Source organism: Podarcis melisellensis (assembly GCF_964234715.1).
Source record: "Podarcis melisellensis genome assembly, chromosome: 15".
NCBI lineage: Eukaryota > Metazoa > Chordata > Lepidosauria > Squamata > Lacertidae > Podarcis > Podarcis melisellensis.
In genome coordinates, this window is record NC_138532.1 from 32,820,150 (window position 1) to 32,839,549 (window position 19,400).

General features: G+C 46.8%; 1 protein-coding gene across 8 annotated transcripts in view; it reads left to right on the top strand.

The window, feature by feature from the left end:
* The window catches only part of CUX1 (cut like homeobox 1), a 266,716-nt gene that overhangs the window by 109,845 nt on the left and 137,471 nt on the right, over positions 1–19,400 (top strand). For all 8 annotated transcript variants that reach the window (XM_081890139.1, XM_081890140.1, XM_081890141.1 and 5 more), the window contains exon 3: positions 6,696–6,743. In XM_081890139.1, the coding sequence (XP_081746265.1) occupies positions 6,696–6,743 (48 nt within the window). The remainder of the gene's footprint in view (positions 1–6,695; positions 6,744–19,400) is intronic.

Consider the following 19,400-nt stretch of genomic DNA (forward strand, 5'->3'; position numbering starts at 1 on the left):
ACAGGTTGTGTTTTTTCGGGTTACGGATCGCCGAAACCTGGAAGTACCGGAACGGGTTACTTCTGGGTTTCGGCTGTCGCGTATGCGCAGAAGCTCCAAATCGCAAACCATGCGTGCGCAGACGCGGGTTGTGGATGCTGTGGGTTGTGAACGTGCATCCCGCACGGATCACGTTCACAACCCGAGCGTCCACTGTAGTACAGTTTTGTTGATTTTTACAAAACATCATTCAGATAGTTCTTCAACTACATTCACTCCATATGTGGGCAAATGTACCCCTGGTAGTTTCTCCACAGAGAACTGAAACATTCTGACTTGAACACTCAAAACTTGGAGATTTTGGAGGAAGCACAAAGGAGGGAGTGCCCAGATGTGTCTGAGCAAACTTGACAATGCAGTTTTGATGTCAAAATACAAGGTTGGAACACTAACACCATACAGCTGTTCCAGAAGCAAGTGTATAGCATCTTGACACATGTTTCTTGTTTGATTCATACTTATAAAACCAGACTTGCTCAACCTCAGTAAGTTATTTGCAAATGCCATTCTCTTTGATTTCCTTGCTGGGCGGGCCTGTGCGCCGGAAAAAATAGGTCAGGAACAGTAATCTAAATCTTCTTCTGATAAATAATTAAAGCTAATGGAATTTTCACAAGATCTGTGGCCTAAAATTCTTAAAGCACCAGTGTGCTCTTTTTCTGCTAATGTAAAAGTTAAGTTTGTGGTTTTTTTTAAGCCAGAAGAAGTAGCTAGCAACAGAGATGTAATTGAAAAATAGTGTTATTTTATTTTGCTGTAGCATGGAATAGATTTCTGGGGAGGGCAGTGTATATACGCATTGGTAGAAATAAGTATTTCAGTAAATGAATTGATCGTTGACTGGTCGGGCACATAATGAACGGCCCAGTGGTTCATTCTGCCTTGGGGGTAGTACCGCCTGCTGCTTTTTCTTACTCTTCCCTTTCTTCTTGACCTGTAAATATGCAAATAGATGTTCTGGAAGATCATATAGTTCTCCCAAGACACACTCTTCACAAAGCCTGCCCCATTTATGGGCAGCAAAACAATGTGTATTTATTGAGCAACCAGGTTGTTTTAGCATGTGGTTTAATATTAATGGGAGCTTGTTGCCATTAAATACTTGGTGGTGAGTGCTGGGATTTCACTTAGTTGGCTATACAAAAGGGAAATATTCATGGGGGGAGGGTGGTCAGGATGACTGCCCATCCATCTGCTCCATGTATTCATTTATGTTTAAATTCTATCCCTTATTTTTACTACATTGGGCTGGCAAGGCAACTAACACCCTCCCTCTCTGGGCCAGCCAGTCAGCTGCTGTCTCTGTGGGTGGGTTTTTTGGTTTTTTTAAGGTGCAATACATGGAGGCGGTTTGCTCTATTCTTGTTATGAATTTATATGCAGGAAATGTTTCTCTGTTCTTCAACAACCTATGCCACTAATAAGCAAACTATGCGTTCCATGGTAGAATGACAAGCACATCACAAGAATAAACAAACTTTGAAATATTCCTGAAAGTCCAAAATACCCATCCACGCAGAGGCTGCCCACTGTATCTCTCAGTGACTACCATAGCTGCTCTGACCTCAGCTCCATAAATTCAGACTCCTTTGATTCAATTGCTCTTGATGCAAAGACCCAGCAGAATCATGTGCTCTGAGAAGGAGTACCTGTCACCTCTCTGCTTGAGTTGCTTTCTGCCTCTGCCAAAAGAGTGACTCGTGCAGAGACCCACAAGGACAACTCTGTGGGTGAACATTTACTTCTCCATCCATGCTTTAAATGCCTTGGGGAACGTGCGCTTCTATGTCAAGCTATCAGAATTATGGGGAACTCTGGCTTACACCCTTTGTAAGCATTTTGTCTCCAAGAAATGGTGTGTTCCTGCCGTCCGTCCCCCTCTGTTTGAAAGAGGTAGTGTATGCTCAGTACATGCTGGTTCTTCTCTTCATGTGGCCTGAGCGAGCAAAATACCTCCCCTCCTCGATAAGTTGCTCTCAAGTTCTTGTCAGAAAGCATCTGGAATCATAATGTTCAGCCTTGGCCAATTTTCAGTGTAGGGTCACTTGCTAGTTCCTTATTAAATGTCTCCTAACAAGGGAGGAAATGCAAAAGGGGTAGACAGTCGGAAAACTGGAGCGTCTCCTGCGTGATGAGCCGGCTCCACAATTGGATGCGACAGCTGAACTAATGATGTCACTGACGCTGATGTGACCGGGCTGCTTCTCTCCACCCCCCTCCTCATCAGTACTCCAACTCTCTCCAGCCAGTGTGCAGGACGTTTGCAGAGAGAGAGAGAGAGAGAGAGAGAGAGAGAGAGAGAGAGAGAGAGAGAGAGAGAATGAACCACAGCAGAGTCAGGGAATCCAGGAGCCTCTTCCTTCCAAATTCATTTTGCTTACAGATACAATACTTTACGGATGAGAACCCTGTCTAGGTCGTAGGATCCCCGGAGGGTCATTTTGTCAAATGAGGGCTGCAAATAGCTGGAGAATTCTGGAAGACAAACTAACTCTCTCTCTCTGTACACATACTGGGGTGGGGGGTGGGGAGGACAACCATAGAGCAGGCAAGATCATTTAGGGATCAAAAGGTTCTCCACAGCTGTCGACAGAAAGCAAAAAGGTGAAGTTGTCCACCTGACCCATGATATTGAAATTGAAACAGAAGGTGCAAAATCTATATTGATAGGTGGCTTTTGAATAATTTGCAACAGAATCAGCTGTATGGAATCAAAGCACCGTATCATTTTGTAAGTCCTTCTTTTCCAAACATGAGGTCTTGTATCTATAGTACCCCTAATATATGCATACAGTGGTACCTCTGGTTAAGAATTTAATTTGTTCCAGAGGCCCATTCTTAACCTGAAACTGTTCTTAACCTGAGGTACCACTTTAGCTAATGGGGCCTTCCACCGTGCCACCGCTGCACAATTTCTGTTCTAATCCTGAAGTAAAGTTCTTAACCTGAGGTACTACTGCCGGGTTAGCAGAGTCTGTAACCTGAAGTGTTTGTAACCCTAGGTACCACTGTACTGACCTCGACAGCTAGAAGGAATGAGCAGGCTATTCACCTCTTGGCAGGCTAGTAAAAAGTGTGCCTTCTACCAAGTGGGCTGGCTGAGAAATTACCGAGCCACTTGCTCCTCCTCCACTGGCCCGCTTGGTTGGTCATCAGCATGGAATTCCTGGTCACCTGTGGAAGCTAGGTGAATGGTTAGGCTAGGCTTCCTCAACCTTGGCCCTCCAGAAGTTTTGAGACTACAGTTCCCATCATCCCTGACCACTGGTCCTGCTAGCTAGGGATCATGGGAGTTGTAGGCCAAAAACATCTGGAGGGCCGAGGTTGAGGAAGCCTGGGTTAGGCAGAGTGGTACTGATTGATGAGTTTGGGAGGTGGAGAAGACTGGTTTCTTACATTTATTTCTTATAGCTTCCCCAACGTCTTCGATACCTCTCGGCTACTTACATTGAACATTTGCCTGCCTTGAAAGCCCCAGTTTCAGTCTGTAGCATCTCCATCTTAAAAGATTATGGTAGCAGACTGGGAAAGCTTTTGAAGGACATCTGCAAGTCAGAGTGCACAGCACTGGCTCAGATGGACCAACAATCTGACTAGGTAGAAAACTGCTTCCCATGTTTGGATGACTGGTTTTCAATCGAGATGATTGGATTCCCTCTGTTAATACTTTTTTTTAATTGGTTATTCTGATATCCCTTGACTTCCACTCAGTTTGGATTTCAGCAGGATTTCCAGATTTTTAAATGCTAGTAATGGATTGCACATGTATTATCTCAGTAGTGAAGGGTGTGTGTGTGTATTTGTGTGTGTGTAATGTTTTATTTACAGACCTGTGCAATTCTGTGGTGGGGAATTAAGTGCTTCTGTGAACTGAAAGGATGGCTGTTGGGAATGTTGAGATCACAGCAGTGGGGAAAAGTTAAACTCCTCCTCTCTCCCTGCCATAGTCTCAATTTCTAAAAACTGTGTGTTGTCACATTTCCTTTGACCAAGAAACTGAGATGGGAAGCCTGTGGTCCTTAAGATGGACTCCAGCTGCCGTCATCGCTGACCATTGAGCATGCTGGCTGGGACTGATGAGAGTCGGAGTAAAACAGCATGTTGAGGGCCACAGATTCTTCATCCGTGCCGTCAAACATCTAAACATCTCCATATATTATAATTTCCTTTTTTGGTGGAGAAGGGAATGTGTGTGTGTGTGTGTGTGTGTGTGCGCGCGCACATTTGTTTTGTTAAAGAGAGAGACACAGAGAGAAACATAGAGAGAGAGACTGACTTCAACCCACTGTAAAAAGCAAGCCTTTTTTTTTTTTTTAGACCATGATGGTTCATTGCTTTCTTGTGGCAAGCAGCAAGAGATATTTTTGAGGAACGATGTTACCAGTTTAATTTGCGAAGAAGTGCTTGGAACGTTTCAGTCGTTTGTGTTAACAAATACTTGTTTGTTCAAGTGTTCAGTGCCACATAGAGTTTCAGAGCTCTAATGTGTGATTAGTGACTTGCTACAGAAGGCTGGCCTTGGCTTCTCCTCCTCCTCCAGATTTTGATTGCGACCCAAATCATCAGACAGCCTTCATTGTTCTCCCAGCATTACAGATTTCTCATGCATCACGCCTTGCGGCTTCCTTCCTTTTTGGTTTGTCCAGTTTAGTCGAAAGAAAGGGGAAATTGCAGCTGACAGTGATATAAAATTGAGGGATATGGTTGGATAAAGAGTTTTCAAAAACAGCCAGCAATAAATCTAGAAGAATATTTCAGGTCAGCAGCAGAGAGAACCAACAATTGTGTGCATGAGGGGTTTTCCCCACCTGTTCTCTCTTCTGCACCCCTTTCCCCTCCCCTACAACTTCCCACTACCAGCGAAGCCCCCAGCAGTGCATCATTTCCACAATGGGAATTGTTGGAGCTGCCCATTTGTTCCTGGGAGGCAAAGGGACGTGGGGAGGGAGGTAAAAGCAGTATGTTTTCAGGGAGAGTTAGGGCTCAGTCTTGCCCAGAAATTCTTGCAAGGGGACACAAGAAGACACACACCCCGAACCAAACTAAGAGCCCATTTACTCCAGCCAACCAGTTATCTCCTCTGGGAAGCCCATAAGCAGAACTTAAAGGCATTGGCCTTCTCAACAGTGGCCAGGTAGACTCTTGGAGAAGCCCTCAAGTGAGGCATGAGGACAATAGTCCTTTTGTGCTATCCACATGTGCCCCTGTTGGTCATTGATAGGAGGAGAAGGGAGAGGTCGTTTCTTCCAAGACAAAATGGGAGACACTGCCTGGTCACCCAAAGGCAGTTCTTCCTAGGCACAAGTGACCTGGAAAATGGCTATATGGATGCTGAATAATGTGGGCAGCCTGTTCCCCTGTCCCTTTAAGGGGGCATGGGTCTATATGTATAATTAAACTTATATCGTTGTTTTATTATTGCATTTTTAATTATTGTTGTGAACTGCCTTGGGGCAGAAAGTCAAGCTTGAACGTATTTCAGTAACTGAATAATATAATTTGACCAGGCCTGGTGTCTATGGGATGAAACCTCCAGTCTGTCTCGGCTCCTCACACCAACCTCCAGTAGGGGGCAGGCATTGTCAAGAACTTCACATGCTCAGCCCCAGGGCTCCATTGAGTTCCAGCTTAAAGAACCTATTGGTGGTTCCAGCATTGGTTGGGCTGCTGGCCACTGTGGTTGGGACATTCTTTGTGTTGCTCTCCAGATAATGGAACCAGCTGCCCAGTGAGATCAGCTAAATTATTCAGGATCTGGACCCTTGAAACACTGGCCCGGCACATGTTCTGATGTTCCTTTTTTATTTTAATGTTCTTCATCTCTGTAATTTACACCCCTGGCTTCTGCACACAATGCATTCAAGGTGTCAGAGTTTAAGGCACCTAATCATTTTTATTATTATTATTGGCTGCAATTTGATCTCTTTGCCCACCATTCTTTTTGGTGATTTTATTTGTGTTTTGCTTTGTTTCTTTGTTCTCTGCCTTGAGGATTTTCTATCGTAGATTCTCTTAATTACAATTACGAGAGTGTCAACTTTGGGGGCTGGGCATTAAAAGGCCTTGCGCAAAGCTCAATGAAGGCCTGTCTCCTCTTGGAGGTGGAGATTTTGGAGAGAGGCAAGGGGGTTGCTAATGACGTGTGCTCCCTCTGCTTAAGCAGGGCTGTGCAAATCCCATGGAGCAGGCAAGGCTGTAAATCTAAATAAATGATGCCCAATTCCTGGCTCATCAGGAGGAGGCTGTGCTTCAAACGGGGGTCTAGCTTGATCCCTTTCCATGTGGCTACACATGTTTTACATCCCATTAGTCATTCATTGCACTGTTTCAGTTGAGTTGTTAGACTGAAGGAGTTCACTGATTATCCAACATTACTACAGGCTTTTGTTAACTAATTCTCCTCCCTTGGGACAACCGTAATTGTGTATCAGGCTGGAATCATAAGCCAGTTAAAAATGGATTTCTGCTGAACTCCTTGCTCGTAGCAGTGTTTCGATTAAAAATGTAATCAGCCTTCAGCTAATATGATAAAATTGGTAGAAGTGCTGCAAGACTAACTGATGGAATTACATCAAATGCATTCAAACAGTTGCATTTTTTGCTGCTTTTTTAGTGATCTGTTTCTTAATGGGCGTGTGTTTGCTTTTATCTTCCAGGACCTGCGCAAACAGGTAGCTCCACTACTGAAAAGTTTCCAGGGCGAGGTAAGTGTTTGTGCTTTTTATTCTCATGTCCTTTATTTCAAGGTGGTGTGTGTTGCCTTTAAGGACTGGGATTCTCTCTTATGAGAGCATAATTTAATTTGTATTACATTAATGAGGATTACCTTTGAGCACAATCGTATTTTTTTCTTTGTATCTCTAAAGAAGTGATTGAAACACACAATCAGAAGTGGGCAACCTTTTTTCTCATTGGAAGGCCACAATGGGGTGGGAGTAGTTTGTCCCAGAGCCTGGATGTTGCTGGTGGGAGGAATCAGAGCTGTTGATTCCTAACTCATTAATTTGCTTCTATTTCAAGACTGCTTTTCAAGTTTACATTTCACAAACTGGCATATTGCTAGTAATAATAATAATAATAATAATAATAATAATAATAATAATAATAATAATAGGACAACTCCCCCACCAACTCATTAAACCAAATCAGCAATAAGAGTGAAATGCATCAAAACCAGGAGGAGATGGTAAAACATTTTCAGTAAAAAAAATCTTCATAAACAGCTTAGCCCATTTTATTTTAATTTTTGAAATTGTACTGCTAAAAGAGCCAGAGTTGCAGATTTGATTAGTTTCCCTTTGAAGGGGGTGGTAGCTACACCCAGAATGGTCCACACTGTTCCCTGACATAGTGATCCCAACTTCCCCTAGCAGTGGATACCAAGAGCCAGCCCCATGGTGTATAATTTGACATTAGGGGCTGCAGTTCATAGGAAGTGGGTAAGGGGTCCAAAAATCACATAGGCGTGCCCTGTAAATAAGCAGCATCTGCTCTCATGCAGCACAATATTTGGTGTATTCTGCTCTCTTTAAGTTTAGAGTTAAGACAGGGAGACAAGCATCACATGTTTTCATTGAGGAGACATTTAGAAAATTGTGGAACTCTTTACAGATATGGCACACCTACCACCCGTTTCCCTTGAAGAAGAGCTCGATTGAAACACCCCGACTGCATGTTATTGTTGCTGTCTATTTATTGGTTGGTTGGTTGGTTTGCTTGCATGCTTTAAGTAATCCTACTGTTCCTTCAAGGAGCGCAGGGCATCATGTTCCCCACCCCCATGTCATCCTCACAACAGCCCTGTAAGGTAGGCTAGCCTTGGAACAATTCCCACAAGTTGTATTGACTATATGCTACCAATCACTGGGTGGCAAGGGCAGGAGGGGGCTATTACACTCATGTCCTGCACGTGGTCTTCCCAGTTGCATCGGATTGGCAAGTGAGGGAGTGAGAAATCTGGACCGACTGGGTCTAAGGTCTGATTTGAACCCAGCTCTTCTTATATTCACCTAGTGAACTTCATAGCTGTGTAGCGGTTTGAATTCATGACATCCTAGTCGCACACTCTAACCACACCACCTTGGCTAGAGGGCTATCGTTGAATTTTATCCCTGCACTGTTCAATATGGTTAGCCTCTTTTTAATATCAAGATCTATACTTCCACCAATTTCTGAAAACAAATAAGAGGGAAGCTCAACTCTCCATGCATACGATTGAATTTCACAGTTCAAAAGGAACGCAGTCGGAACACAATTCAGAAAGGTTTCCGGTGGGATTGTCCCTTTATATAAGCTGATGACTGCTGCTTTTTGAAGCTTCCTGGGCTAGACCGACTGTTCTGAGACAGAGAAAGAAATGTGAATATTATAAAAGGGAGCATCTAAACCTGATTCTGTGATGTCACTAAGCAGCTATTTTTAAGACTGGTAAGGATTTCCTGAGGTCATCCGTATTCTTTTCATGTGGCAGAGCAGGGCTGTCCAAGAGCAACAGAGGAGTTCCTAATCCGGAACAGAATATCCGGAGATATTCTGAAATAATTTTTAATGTGGAGGCACAAGGTGAAAATGTCAAGACATGAATGGGTGGCACCCACTAATTAACTTAGTTTCTCTGACTGGGTTCCATGGTGCCAAATCAGCCAGTAAGGCACACCAAAACAATAGGTGCTCATGGATGCAGCTGTGTGTACTAAATTTTATATTTATATTTTTTTATATGCTAAATTTTATATTTAGCCGTTGTTATATTGGGCTGGGGGCCAGGCGGAGAAGGAGCAGCCTCTGTTGTTTCAAAATATTTCAGCAGCAGATGGTGTAACAGTGTGTGCTCTTGCCTTCCTCTCTCCAGCCCTCCTTACAGGTTCTGAAAGTCCACAGTCTTGCATAATCCCAGTTACCAAGCATTAATGAGCACAACCCCTTGTTTAAGTCCATTTCCTGCTTGTTACAGATCACACAGTTTAACCATTTAGAACCAGACTATGCTGGATTACCTGGTGAATGTCATTTATAGGGCATGAATCCTCTATCAAAAACCTACTTCTGGAAAAGAGTGCTGTGCAACCCGAAAGCTTGTTGAATGTCAAATACTCCAGCGAAGGCATCACCTCCCTTGCTTCCTTTCATAGCATTACCTGCTTTATTTAGTGCCCCCATCCCGCTGCCAAGATCCCTTACGCTGAACTTTGCAAACCTAATTAATCCAATTTCTTTACTTTAGACTTGCTCCATGATGGCTCAATTAGAGCAGCATCTGAACTGTGGTTCAATATCCAGGCCAGCTTTTGTAATTGGAACCACATTTTCCTTCTGAGGAGCTGCAGCTGGTTTGGTTCTGCTCATGCAGAAAAAGGATATAACCTTGCATAACATAGGAAATGAACGGTTGAGAGAGAAGCCAAATTCAATTTCAGTCAGATATTTTGAGGATAAGTCCATGATCTATGGAAGCAGGGGAATGAAAAGTGTGTGTTCTGTGGAAAGCAGTGTCTTCAGCAGTCTATTAATCATGGCCAGTCTGGGCGCTTCTTGTTCTGTTGCATTAGCACCGATTTCGAGGAGAGAGGCTGGCAAGCAGCCAGGTGCTCCAGAAGTTAACCTCTTCAAGACCCAAAGCTGCTTTGCTGTCGAATAAATGCAGTGTTGCGGTCAGAAACAATGTAGTGGGGGGGGGGGCACACCAGATCGCTCCCAGAAGCGATCGTTGAGCAAAGCTATTACAAATTGCTCCAGATCGTGGAAGTCACGTGTCGAAATCTACAGCTTTTCGTTTCATTGATTGAGGCTCCGAAAGTTGCAGCCTTTTGATTAAAAGGTTTTACTCAGCCATTGTGATAAAACCCAAACAATCTGGAGCAAATCTAATATGTCCTCCAGGATAATTGATACCCTTTAATTTCCTCCCTGCGGCAGCAGCAACTTGTGTGTTGTGGATGGCCAGGGAAGGAGCCTCCCTCTTGTCTCTGGCATTGGATCAGCTGTAGGTTGTAAGGACTCTGCTCCAAGGAGGGAGGCAAAGTGAACAGGGGGATAAGGGGGCATGAGAAAAGCAAAGTGCCTTGATGAGATTTTTTTTGGGGGGGGGAGGGTGGCAGTGGCAGTGATGGGCTTGGGCTACAGAAGATTTGATGGGTGCAACTTGGATTTTAGGGGTAGGAAAGGAGTAAAGGTAAAGGGACCCCTGACCATTAGGTCCAGTCGTGGCTGACTTTGGGGTTCTGGCGCTCATCTTGCTTTATTGGCTGAGGGAGCCGGTGTACAGCTTCCGGGTCATGTGGCTAGCATGACTAAGCCACTTCTGGCGAACCAGAGCAGTGCACGGAAACGCTGTTTACCTTCCCACTGGAGCGGTACCTATTTATCTACTTGCACGTTGACGTGCTTTCAAACTGCTAGGTTGGCAGGAGCAGGGACCGAGCAACAGGAGCTCACCCCATCGCAGGGATTCGAACTGCCGATCGGCAAGTCCTAGACTCTGTGGTTTAACCCACAACGCCACCCACGTCCCAGGAAAGGAGTACGGAGTGTTTATTCTGTTTTTTTCTGGCTTTGGGGGTCAGGCATTGATGCATAAAGAGTTCACATGATTTCATTTGGGTGAAAGGGTTAAAAAAAGCCAGTGTTTCCCCTCATCCCCCCCAATCCCTTTTAAAAGAGACTTAAAGTCAAATTGCAGGTTACTGTGTCCTGAAAAGAACTTGTTTTCTTTGTGATTTTCCAAGCACACTGACTGGCAGTTTTGATGCATTTGGGGCATGTCAGAAGACTGCTGCCTAATCTGTTTCCCCAATCAGTTTGCGGGTGACACCTTCCACTCCAAAAACCTCTCTGTGAATTGGCTGTTGGCTTCACAGAGAGGTCTCGGAAATACCCAGCTGACCTGGAGTTCTTCCTCTTGAAAGTATCTGACTGTCTGACTGGTGCTGTGTGCAAAGGGTGGATAGCGTGCCCCTCTGCACCTTCTCTGCAGAATTGGTCTGCCCGGAGTGGTCGGAGCCAAGGAGCTGCTTCACTCAAGCCAGCGGCGGCTGTGAGCCAGTGACATGGGTACCTCGTGCCATGCCAACCAAATCATTGTGGGCCATGTGATTCCCCTTTGAAGGCGGTGAGCAACTCTGAGGTGAAACTGACAGGAGTTACTCATATCCTGAAAGGAGGGCGAAGCTGGGCAGTGGCGGTAGAGTCAGCAAGTGTGAAAACCTTGAAGTTTGGTGGTGGAGTGCCAAAGAGGCTTGGCTGTCCTAGAGGTGGAAGAATGGCACGTTTCTCCTTTCCGTACCAGAGAGGAGGCGTCCTGCCTCAGCCAACTGGCTCCCCTCTGAAACATAGCAGTTGATAAATGGTGTAGACACGTGGTAGGTTGTTCTGGCAGCAGTAGGCATGTGCCTACCTTGTAGACCCAAGCTACTGAAATTGTTTCCAGAATGTTGTGAAGTAGCAGTGATGACAGCAAAAAGCAAATCCTTAAAATGAGAAAAGAAAAGAAAAGAATAACATGGATCGCCTTTAAAACTCCTGCTTTAAGCTTGCAAATGGTTAAGTCTTTGAGAAGACTGAAACTCTTTAGTCAGGTGCCTTGCAAATAGACAAATTGAAAGATTTGGCTGGTGCCAAGTACTGCAGCAAAGAGTTTTGATTGGGGTCAGGTCTGGGACCTGTTGGCTCCATTTTTATGCCAGTTTCACTGGACTCTGTTGTATTTCCAAACCCTAAATGGTTCAGGATCAGGACACTTAAATGACCCTCCCAGCCTACCCTTATCTGTAATTAGGGGAGGACCTGCTCAGTTTCCAGTGCTATCTGTGGTTCATTTGCTGGGTATTCGGGATACGACCTTCTCTGTAGTGGTAGCCAACTTATAGCTTGCATCTGCAGTTTTTAAAACTGCCTGGAAATTAGCTATACTCTTTTGTGTGTTAATTTTCAATCCAGAGAAGACGATTTGGTAGAAAGTTGCTGTCTTTTTCCTTTTTGCTGAGATAAATAAAGCACACGCTGCAGCCTATTAGTTCATGATGTAGGTTTCGCTGTTGGCATTAAAAGCAAAAAGGTGCATTTATTGATCCTGGCGCAGCCGATATTGTACCTGTCCAGTAAGTGCTACATAATGGTTTAGAGCATGCATTGTTTATCATGGGGCTGTTAGGATGTATCGCTTCCTAAGCTGACATGTTAATGGCTTGGTTGAGAGGCAGGCCTGGTTCTGAAGCAACAACTGTGTCACTGTCTCTATTAATCTCGCTTCTTGGGCCACAGCTCCCGCATTGCTTGCTGGGTTTGCTTGCTCGATTGTGCAGGGTGGTGTAGGTTGAAAAAGATGGGCAAAGTGACCACTTGGAGCTTCATGTGGTGCTACAGGGCAGTTTCACAACTGCTTGCAATTGCTGCTTTAATCAATCAATCAATCAGTTGCCGACCCTTCACCCTAAGGTCCCAGTTTGCTGGGAAGGCAGCTGTGTCATTGTGCCTGGCAGACCCAGAATAGGCAACATGTGCGGTGTGGGCAATGTTAAGACATGGATATGCACAAAGCGCATCAGTATCTAAAGGTCTTCTGGTCCACAGAGCACAAGAAGTTGAACCTGAGAAAGGATGAAGGGGCCAGGGACATGGGGAGGGTTTGAGATGACTTGAGATAAGGCCTAAAGCTAGGAGACCAATCTGGGTTAGATGAGATTGAGAAGATGGTCAGCAGAGAGGCCTAGGAAGCAATTAGGTCTGTGGGATATTTTGGACTAGGGTGCTCTGCTTTTTCCTTCATACTGATCCACCAGTCTCATGTGCAAAGCAATTTTGAGAGGAATTACCCAACCTGGATAGTATATTGCAAATAGCCTTATTTCCTGTCAAGCCACTGCAAGTCATGATAAATGAGACTGTAAACAGAGTAAAAATGACGTCTCTTAGAATTCTAGAGCAGAGTGAAATAAACCCTTAAACTGGTACATTGCATGGATTCTGTGCTTGCTGACACCTTTTAACCAGATGTGCTTTCTCTGTTAATAAGAGAATAAATGTTGAAATTACAAAATGCTTCAGTGCCAACCACTTTGCTGTGGCTTCTTTGGAAAAAGCAGGAGGCATCAAGGTAGCCCATCTCCTCAAATGTAGAAGGAAACAATAATTCTTAGCATTGTATAGCATCTTCATGTGTTGAAAGCTCTTCACATTCATTATCATGCTGTGGTATGAACAAAAGTCCTGTAAGCGAGGTCAGTATTATGCCCATATTACATATGGGAGAGTTGAGATTGAGAAAGAGAGAGAGAGAGAGTAACTTGCTTAAGACTACCTAGTAGTTTATGCCAGAGGGGAGATTCATTAGCAACAACAAAATTTGCACATAGGATAGTGTCAGGGAACTGACATCTAAAGCGCCGGAGGCGCAAAGGCTCACTGAGGGTGAGAGAGCAGTAGCAGCGGAAGAGGGAACCAGTAGAGGGCGAGCAAGAACTCCAAGGGAAAGTGAGTCGGAGGGATGGCTCAGAGACGCTTCAAGCGAAACCAGTGGGGAGGTCTCAGGACCTCCTATAGGGACACCCACACCTCGACGGAAACTGTCACGCCGAGAGGCCAGACGACGTGTTTCCGTTAAGGAGCTTTTATGTTGGAAACGTTTCCGAAAGCAGCCACTTTCGGATTCTACTAGTGATTGACGCAGCCATGCTGGAGGGGCTCCGTCACAGGCAGAGGTTTGAAAGCCTGATCAAACTCTGAGGGACTTGCATTTTACGCACAAGCAGCTCATCGTCCCATCACAGCAATCCGAAAGTCTCCGAAAGCCAGCTTGTGCAGGGAGAAGCATCATGAGCAATCCAGCCGGAACCGGGGAAGCAGGAGCAGCTGGAGGAGGTCCAAGCCTGGAAGAAAGGTACAGGGCGTTGGAGATCCAGTTGGCGCTGCAAACGGCGAGGCTTGAGGAGAGGAGGGCTCAGGATGCAGAAAAGGGAAAGGAGAAAACCACCCCGCTCGCCAGAAAGGTGCCAGGATTGGTGCAGAAATTCGGGGGGGATCCCAGGAACTATCATGCCTTTAGAACAGAGATGCAATACGCTCTAAACTTGCAGTTTGATGACTTCCCCGATGAGGAATCGCGAGTGGCGTATGTGATTGGCCATCTCGAATCCGGGGCGAAAGATTGGGTTAGACCCCTGATGGCAGCGAATAATGAGATCTTAAAGGACACGAGGAAGTTTTTTCGTGCCATGGACCTGATGTTTTCCAGCGATATTGAGCAGGGGGTGGTGCGAAGGCAGTTAATGGCTTGCCAGCAAGGAAGCAGATCTGTCCGTGAGTACTGGACTGAATTTACCATGTTGATTCACAAATTGGGGTGGGACCTATCGGCGGAGCCCATCCAAATGCTTTTCGAAGAGGGGCTTTCTTCAACCGTCAAAGATGAGCTTTCCCGGGGCCCCAGGGCGGAGTCTATGGACCAGTTAACCAAATCTGCGCTGGCCATAGGAGCGCGCCAGGAGGCGAGGGCTATGGAAAAGCGGGTAGGGAAAGGAGACCGTTGGAGGGAGTTCCGCATTCCAGACATTCCAGAGCCACCTTTCCCGCCGGCAGAGCCGATGGAAGTTGGAACAGCGCGGGCGCGCGCAGTTTCAAATCCCAGTGAAGGGCGGAAAAAGGAGGGAAAGAGCGCCAAGAGATGTTATCTCTGCCAACAGCCAGGGCACTTTGCCAGAGTTTGCCCACAAAGAAAGGAATGGCAAGGGATGGCAGGAGCTGTTGGGGGAAAGGAAGAGGAAGGCAAGGAGCAAGTAAAAGCCAACGCCTGGCTGCCACCGTTGGGGCACAGCAGCCAGGCCAAAGAGCAATGAAAGTGCCCATGCCAGAACCCCCCAGACCCGCTTTAGTGATAGAGGTGTTACTAGAACTGCCAAACGGACACCCACTAAAGGTCAAGGCGCTTTTGGATTCAGGCAGCTCCTGTAATTTCATGAGTAAGGAGTTTGCAGCTGAGCACCAGATACAGACTATCCCTTTAAGTAACCCCTTGCAGGTGACTACGATTGACGGCAGAGAGCTGTTGGGGGGAGAAGTTAGCCAACAGACTGTCCCGATGATAATGAGAGTGGCAAGGCACACCGAACAGATAGCGTTTAATGTGGCCATCCTGGGAGGAGCGCCCATCATTTTGGGGATGAGCTGGCTGGCGCTACACGATCCGCTAGTGGGCTGGCATCAGAGGGTGGTCTCCTTTGGGTCAGCGCATTGCCTAGAACACTGCAAGGAGGGGAAGGTTTCGGGAGGAGACAGAGTCACCCTAGCGGGGATGGAAGTGATGGACAAAGGGAAGGTGCCCCCGCAATACGCAGATCTGAGCAACGTATTCAGCGAAAGGGAAGCAGACAAACTGCCACCGCATAGACCCTTTGACTGTCAAATCAACCTACTCCCAGGGGCCCAACTCCCAGTAGGCAAGCTGTACGCCATGTCAGACAGGGAGATGCAGGAGCTGAGGGAGTTCATTGACAAAAACTTGAAGCGAGGTTTCATCAGAGAGTCCCGAGCGGTGGGGGGCAGCCCAGTGTTCTTTGTGGACAAAAAGAACACAGACAAACCGAGACTGGTGTGTGACTTCAGGGCCCTCAATGCAGTGTCGGAGCCCCTGGCTTTCCCTATGCCCCGAATTGATGACATTTTGACCAGAGTAAGGAAGGGAAAGATTTTTACAAAACTGGACCTGCGGGGGGCGTACAATCTGATACGCATAAGGAAGGGAGATGAATGGAAGACCACCATGTTTACCCCGTTGGGAGCCTTTGAATACCTCGTTATGCCCTTCGGTCTACAAGGGGGCTCCGCGTGTTTTCAAGCTTTTATAAACCACGTTCTGGGACCTTTGCTCTACAAGAATTGTGTGGCCTTTTTAGACGACGTGTTGGTGTATTCGGAAAATGAGGAACAGCATGTGAGGGACGTTCGAGAAGTGTTGGGCAGGCTGCAAGCCAACCAGCTGTGGGTGAAACTGGAGAAGTGCCAGTTTCATACCAAGGAGGTGGAATTCCTGGGGTACCGCTTGTCAGACAAGGGATTGGCCATGGATCCAGGCAAGGTCCAAGCGGTACTGGAATGGAAGACACCGAAGACCAAGAAGGACGTGCAAAGATTCTTGGGATTTGGGAACTTTTATCGGAAGTTCATCAAGAACTTTGCCCACTTGACGGCGCCCATCACCGACTGTCTCAGCAGCAAGAAGAAATTTGTTTGGACGGCAGAGGCGGATCGAGCCTTTGAAGAACTGAAAAGGGCTTTCGCCTCGGAAGAACAACTTCTGCATGTGGATTTACGAAAACCCATGAGAGTGGAAACAGATGCATCCGACCGGGCGGTAGGGGCGGTCCTTCTTCAACCGGGGAGGAGTGCGTCGGAGTGGAGACCGTGTGCCTTCTTCTCGCGGAAGCTGAATAAGTCCGAGAGGAATTACACGGTGTATGACAGGGAACTACTTGCCATTCACGAAGCATTCCGGAGGTGGAGACATTTATTAATTGGGGCACAACACAAGGTGCAAGTGTGCACCGACCACAAAAATTTAGAGTATTGGAGAACAGCTCGAGTGCTCAACCAACGACAAGTGAGATGGGCACAGGAATTCTCCAAATTTAACTTTGAGATTTGTTATGTGCCAGGCCCAGAAAACGTCAGGGCGGACGCGCTCTCACGCAAACCAGAATATTGGGAAGGGGAGGGGGTGATCGAAGAGAGACATGTCATCCCGGAGGACCGCTGGGTGTGTGGGGCGGCGATGGTGGGGCAACGAGAACTGGTGGAGGAAACGGAAAATGATGAATATGCCCAGGATAAGCTCAGAGGTCTCAGGGGGGAGGGCGAGAGCCCCGGAGGTTTTGAGGAAAGAAATGGGGCATTGTATTACAAAGGGGCACTGTATATACCCGAAGGTGAATTGAGGGGGAGAGTACTCAAGCAGTTGCATGATAGCCCCACGGCGGGACATTTTGGGCAACACAAGACCATGTGGTTGGTTACCAGGGAATTTTGGTGGCCTAAGGTGAGGGAAGATGTAAGGGAGTATGTAAGAGGGTGTGACCAATGTCAGCGAGCCAAAGGGGAAAGAAGGGCGCCGGCAGGGTTATTAGAACCTTTACCCACACCAGAACGGCCTTGGGAAGCGATATCAATAGATTTTATGACGGATCTGCCAAGGTCCAAGGGGAAAACAGCCATCATGGTAGTAGTAGACCTGTTAACTAAGATGTGCCACTTTGTAGCATGCTCACATGCAGTCACAGCGGAAGAAACGGCGAAGTTGTTTGTGGAACATATCTTTAGGTTGCACGGGGCTCCCTCGAGGGTGATCTCAGATCGAGGCAAACAATTTACTTCCAGGTTCTGGAGGAAGCTCATGAGCTTGTTACACGTGGAAGTCAATTTTTCAACTGCCCGGCACCCTGAAACCAACGGGCAGGCGGAAAGGGCAAATGGCATTCTTCAACAATATCTTAGGTGTTATGTCAATGACAGAGAGAACGATTGGGTCGAAAAGTTGGCGTTGGCAGAATTTGCCTACAATAATGCGGAGAATGTGTCCACAGGGATGAGTCCCTTTTTGGCTAATTACGGGTGTCACCCCAGGGCATTTCCAGGGGAAGGAGGGGAGAGATGGAGCGTCCCAGCGGCTGAACATTTTGTAGAAGAGATGGAAGCCATCCATCAGCAGCTCCAGCTCAACTTAGAAAGGGCTAAGGCACAATATAAGAAGCAGGCAGACAAGAACAGAAGGGAAGGTGAAACCATAAGGGTGGGGGATCAAGTGTGGTTGTCAACCCAAGGGTTGCCGTTCAAAGGGGGTTGTAAGAAACTGAGGCCCAGAAGATTGGGACCCTTTGAGGTGATTCAGCAGGTCAACCCGGTAGCTTTTAAACTCTGATTACCCAATCACATGAAATTGCACCCAGTGTTCCACAGGTCGTTACTGTCACCATACAAGGGAGGAGGTGAAGGGGAGCACGTCAGGGGACCAGCCTTGGAAGAGAGGGAACGCCGCAACCATGTAGCGGAAATCCTCGATTCCAGGTGGAAGGGAAATCAGGTGGAGTATTTAGTGGCGTGGGAAGGGGAACCGGAGTCAGAAAACACCTGGGTAAGTGCGCAGGAAGTCAATGACGAGGTTTTAACAGAAACGTTCCACCAAAGGTTCCCGAGGAAACCTCAGCCGATAGCAAGGTTTAGGAGGGAGTATTTCGGCACCACCGATGAGGAAGAGGAAATGGAAGGGTTCGCGGAGTCGGAGTTGGAAGAGGGAGTGGACTCTGATGACGAAGAGTACCTAGAGAGTAGGAACAGCAACAAGTGGAAGGAAGTGTTCGCGACGTCGGAAGATGAGGGAGGTTCTTTCAAGGGTTTTACCTCCTCACCGCCAGTAGGAGAGGAGACGGGAGGGGGTGAAGGGGGCCCTGGAGGGGAGGTGGATGTCAGGGAACTGACATCTAAAGCGCCGGAGGCGCAAAGGCTCACTGAGGGTGAGAGAGCAGTAGCAGCGGAAGAGGGAACCAGTAGAGGGCGAGCAAGAACTCCAAGGGAAAGTGAGTCGGAGGGATGGCTCAGAGACGCTTCAAGCGAAACCAGTGGGGAGGTCTCAGGACCTCCTATAGGGACACCCACACCTCGACGGAAACTGTCACGCCGAGAGGCCAGACGACGTGTTTCCGTTAAGGAGCTTTTATGTTGGAAACGTTTCCGAAAGCAGCCACTTTCGGATTCTACTAGTGATTGACGCAGCCATGCTGGAGGGGCTCCGTCACAGGCAGAGGTTTGAAAGCCTGATCAAACTCTGAGGGACTTGCATTTTACGCACAAGCAGCTCATCGTCCCATCACAGATAGCTATAGCAATGGGTATGCGTGCACAGAATAGTTATTTGTTCTATTGTTACTTGATGCATGGCATTCCTCAACCTCTGCCATAACTGTTGCTGACTTAAAAATGACAAACATATGTACTACTGAAGATATTTTTTATTCTGTACCTAGATATTATTCTTGAAAATGAATAAAAAATATGCCCAAAAAAGGAATAGCCACAGTAACGACGGTTTACCTGCACCTCTAAATCTAAGAAGTGCATTCAGCCTGCAAATGTCAGGACTTTCGTCCCCAGTGGGTCTAGGACTGGTGACACAATGTTTGAGATGTCAGTGCATTGCTCTGGCCAAGGAGGAGGAACTGTAGGGGGAGCAGCCAAGCAAGTCACAGCAGCCACAGGCCACTCTGCAGGGTGTCTATGAGTCAGGTTTGCAGGACAGTCTGAGATACTAGGAGTGCCTATTCCTTGCTGCCTCTTCTTGCTGCCTCCTCACTCTACCCTCCTCTTTGCAGGAACCAGATCTG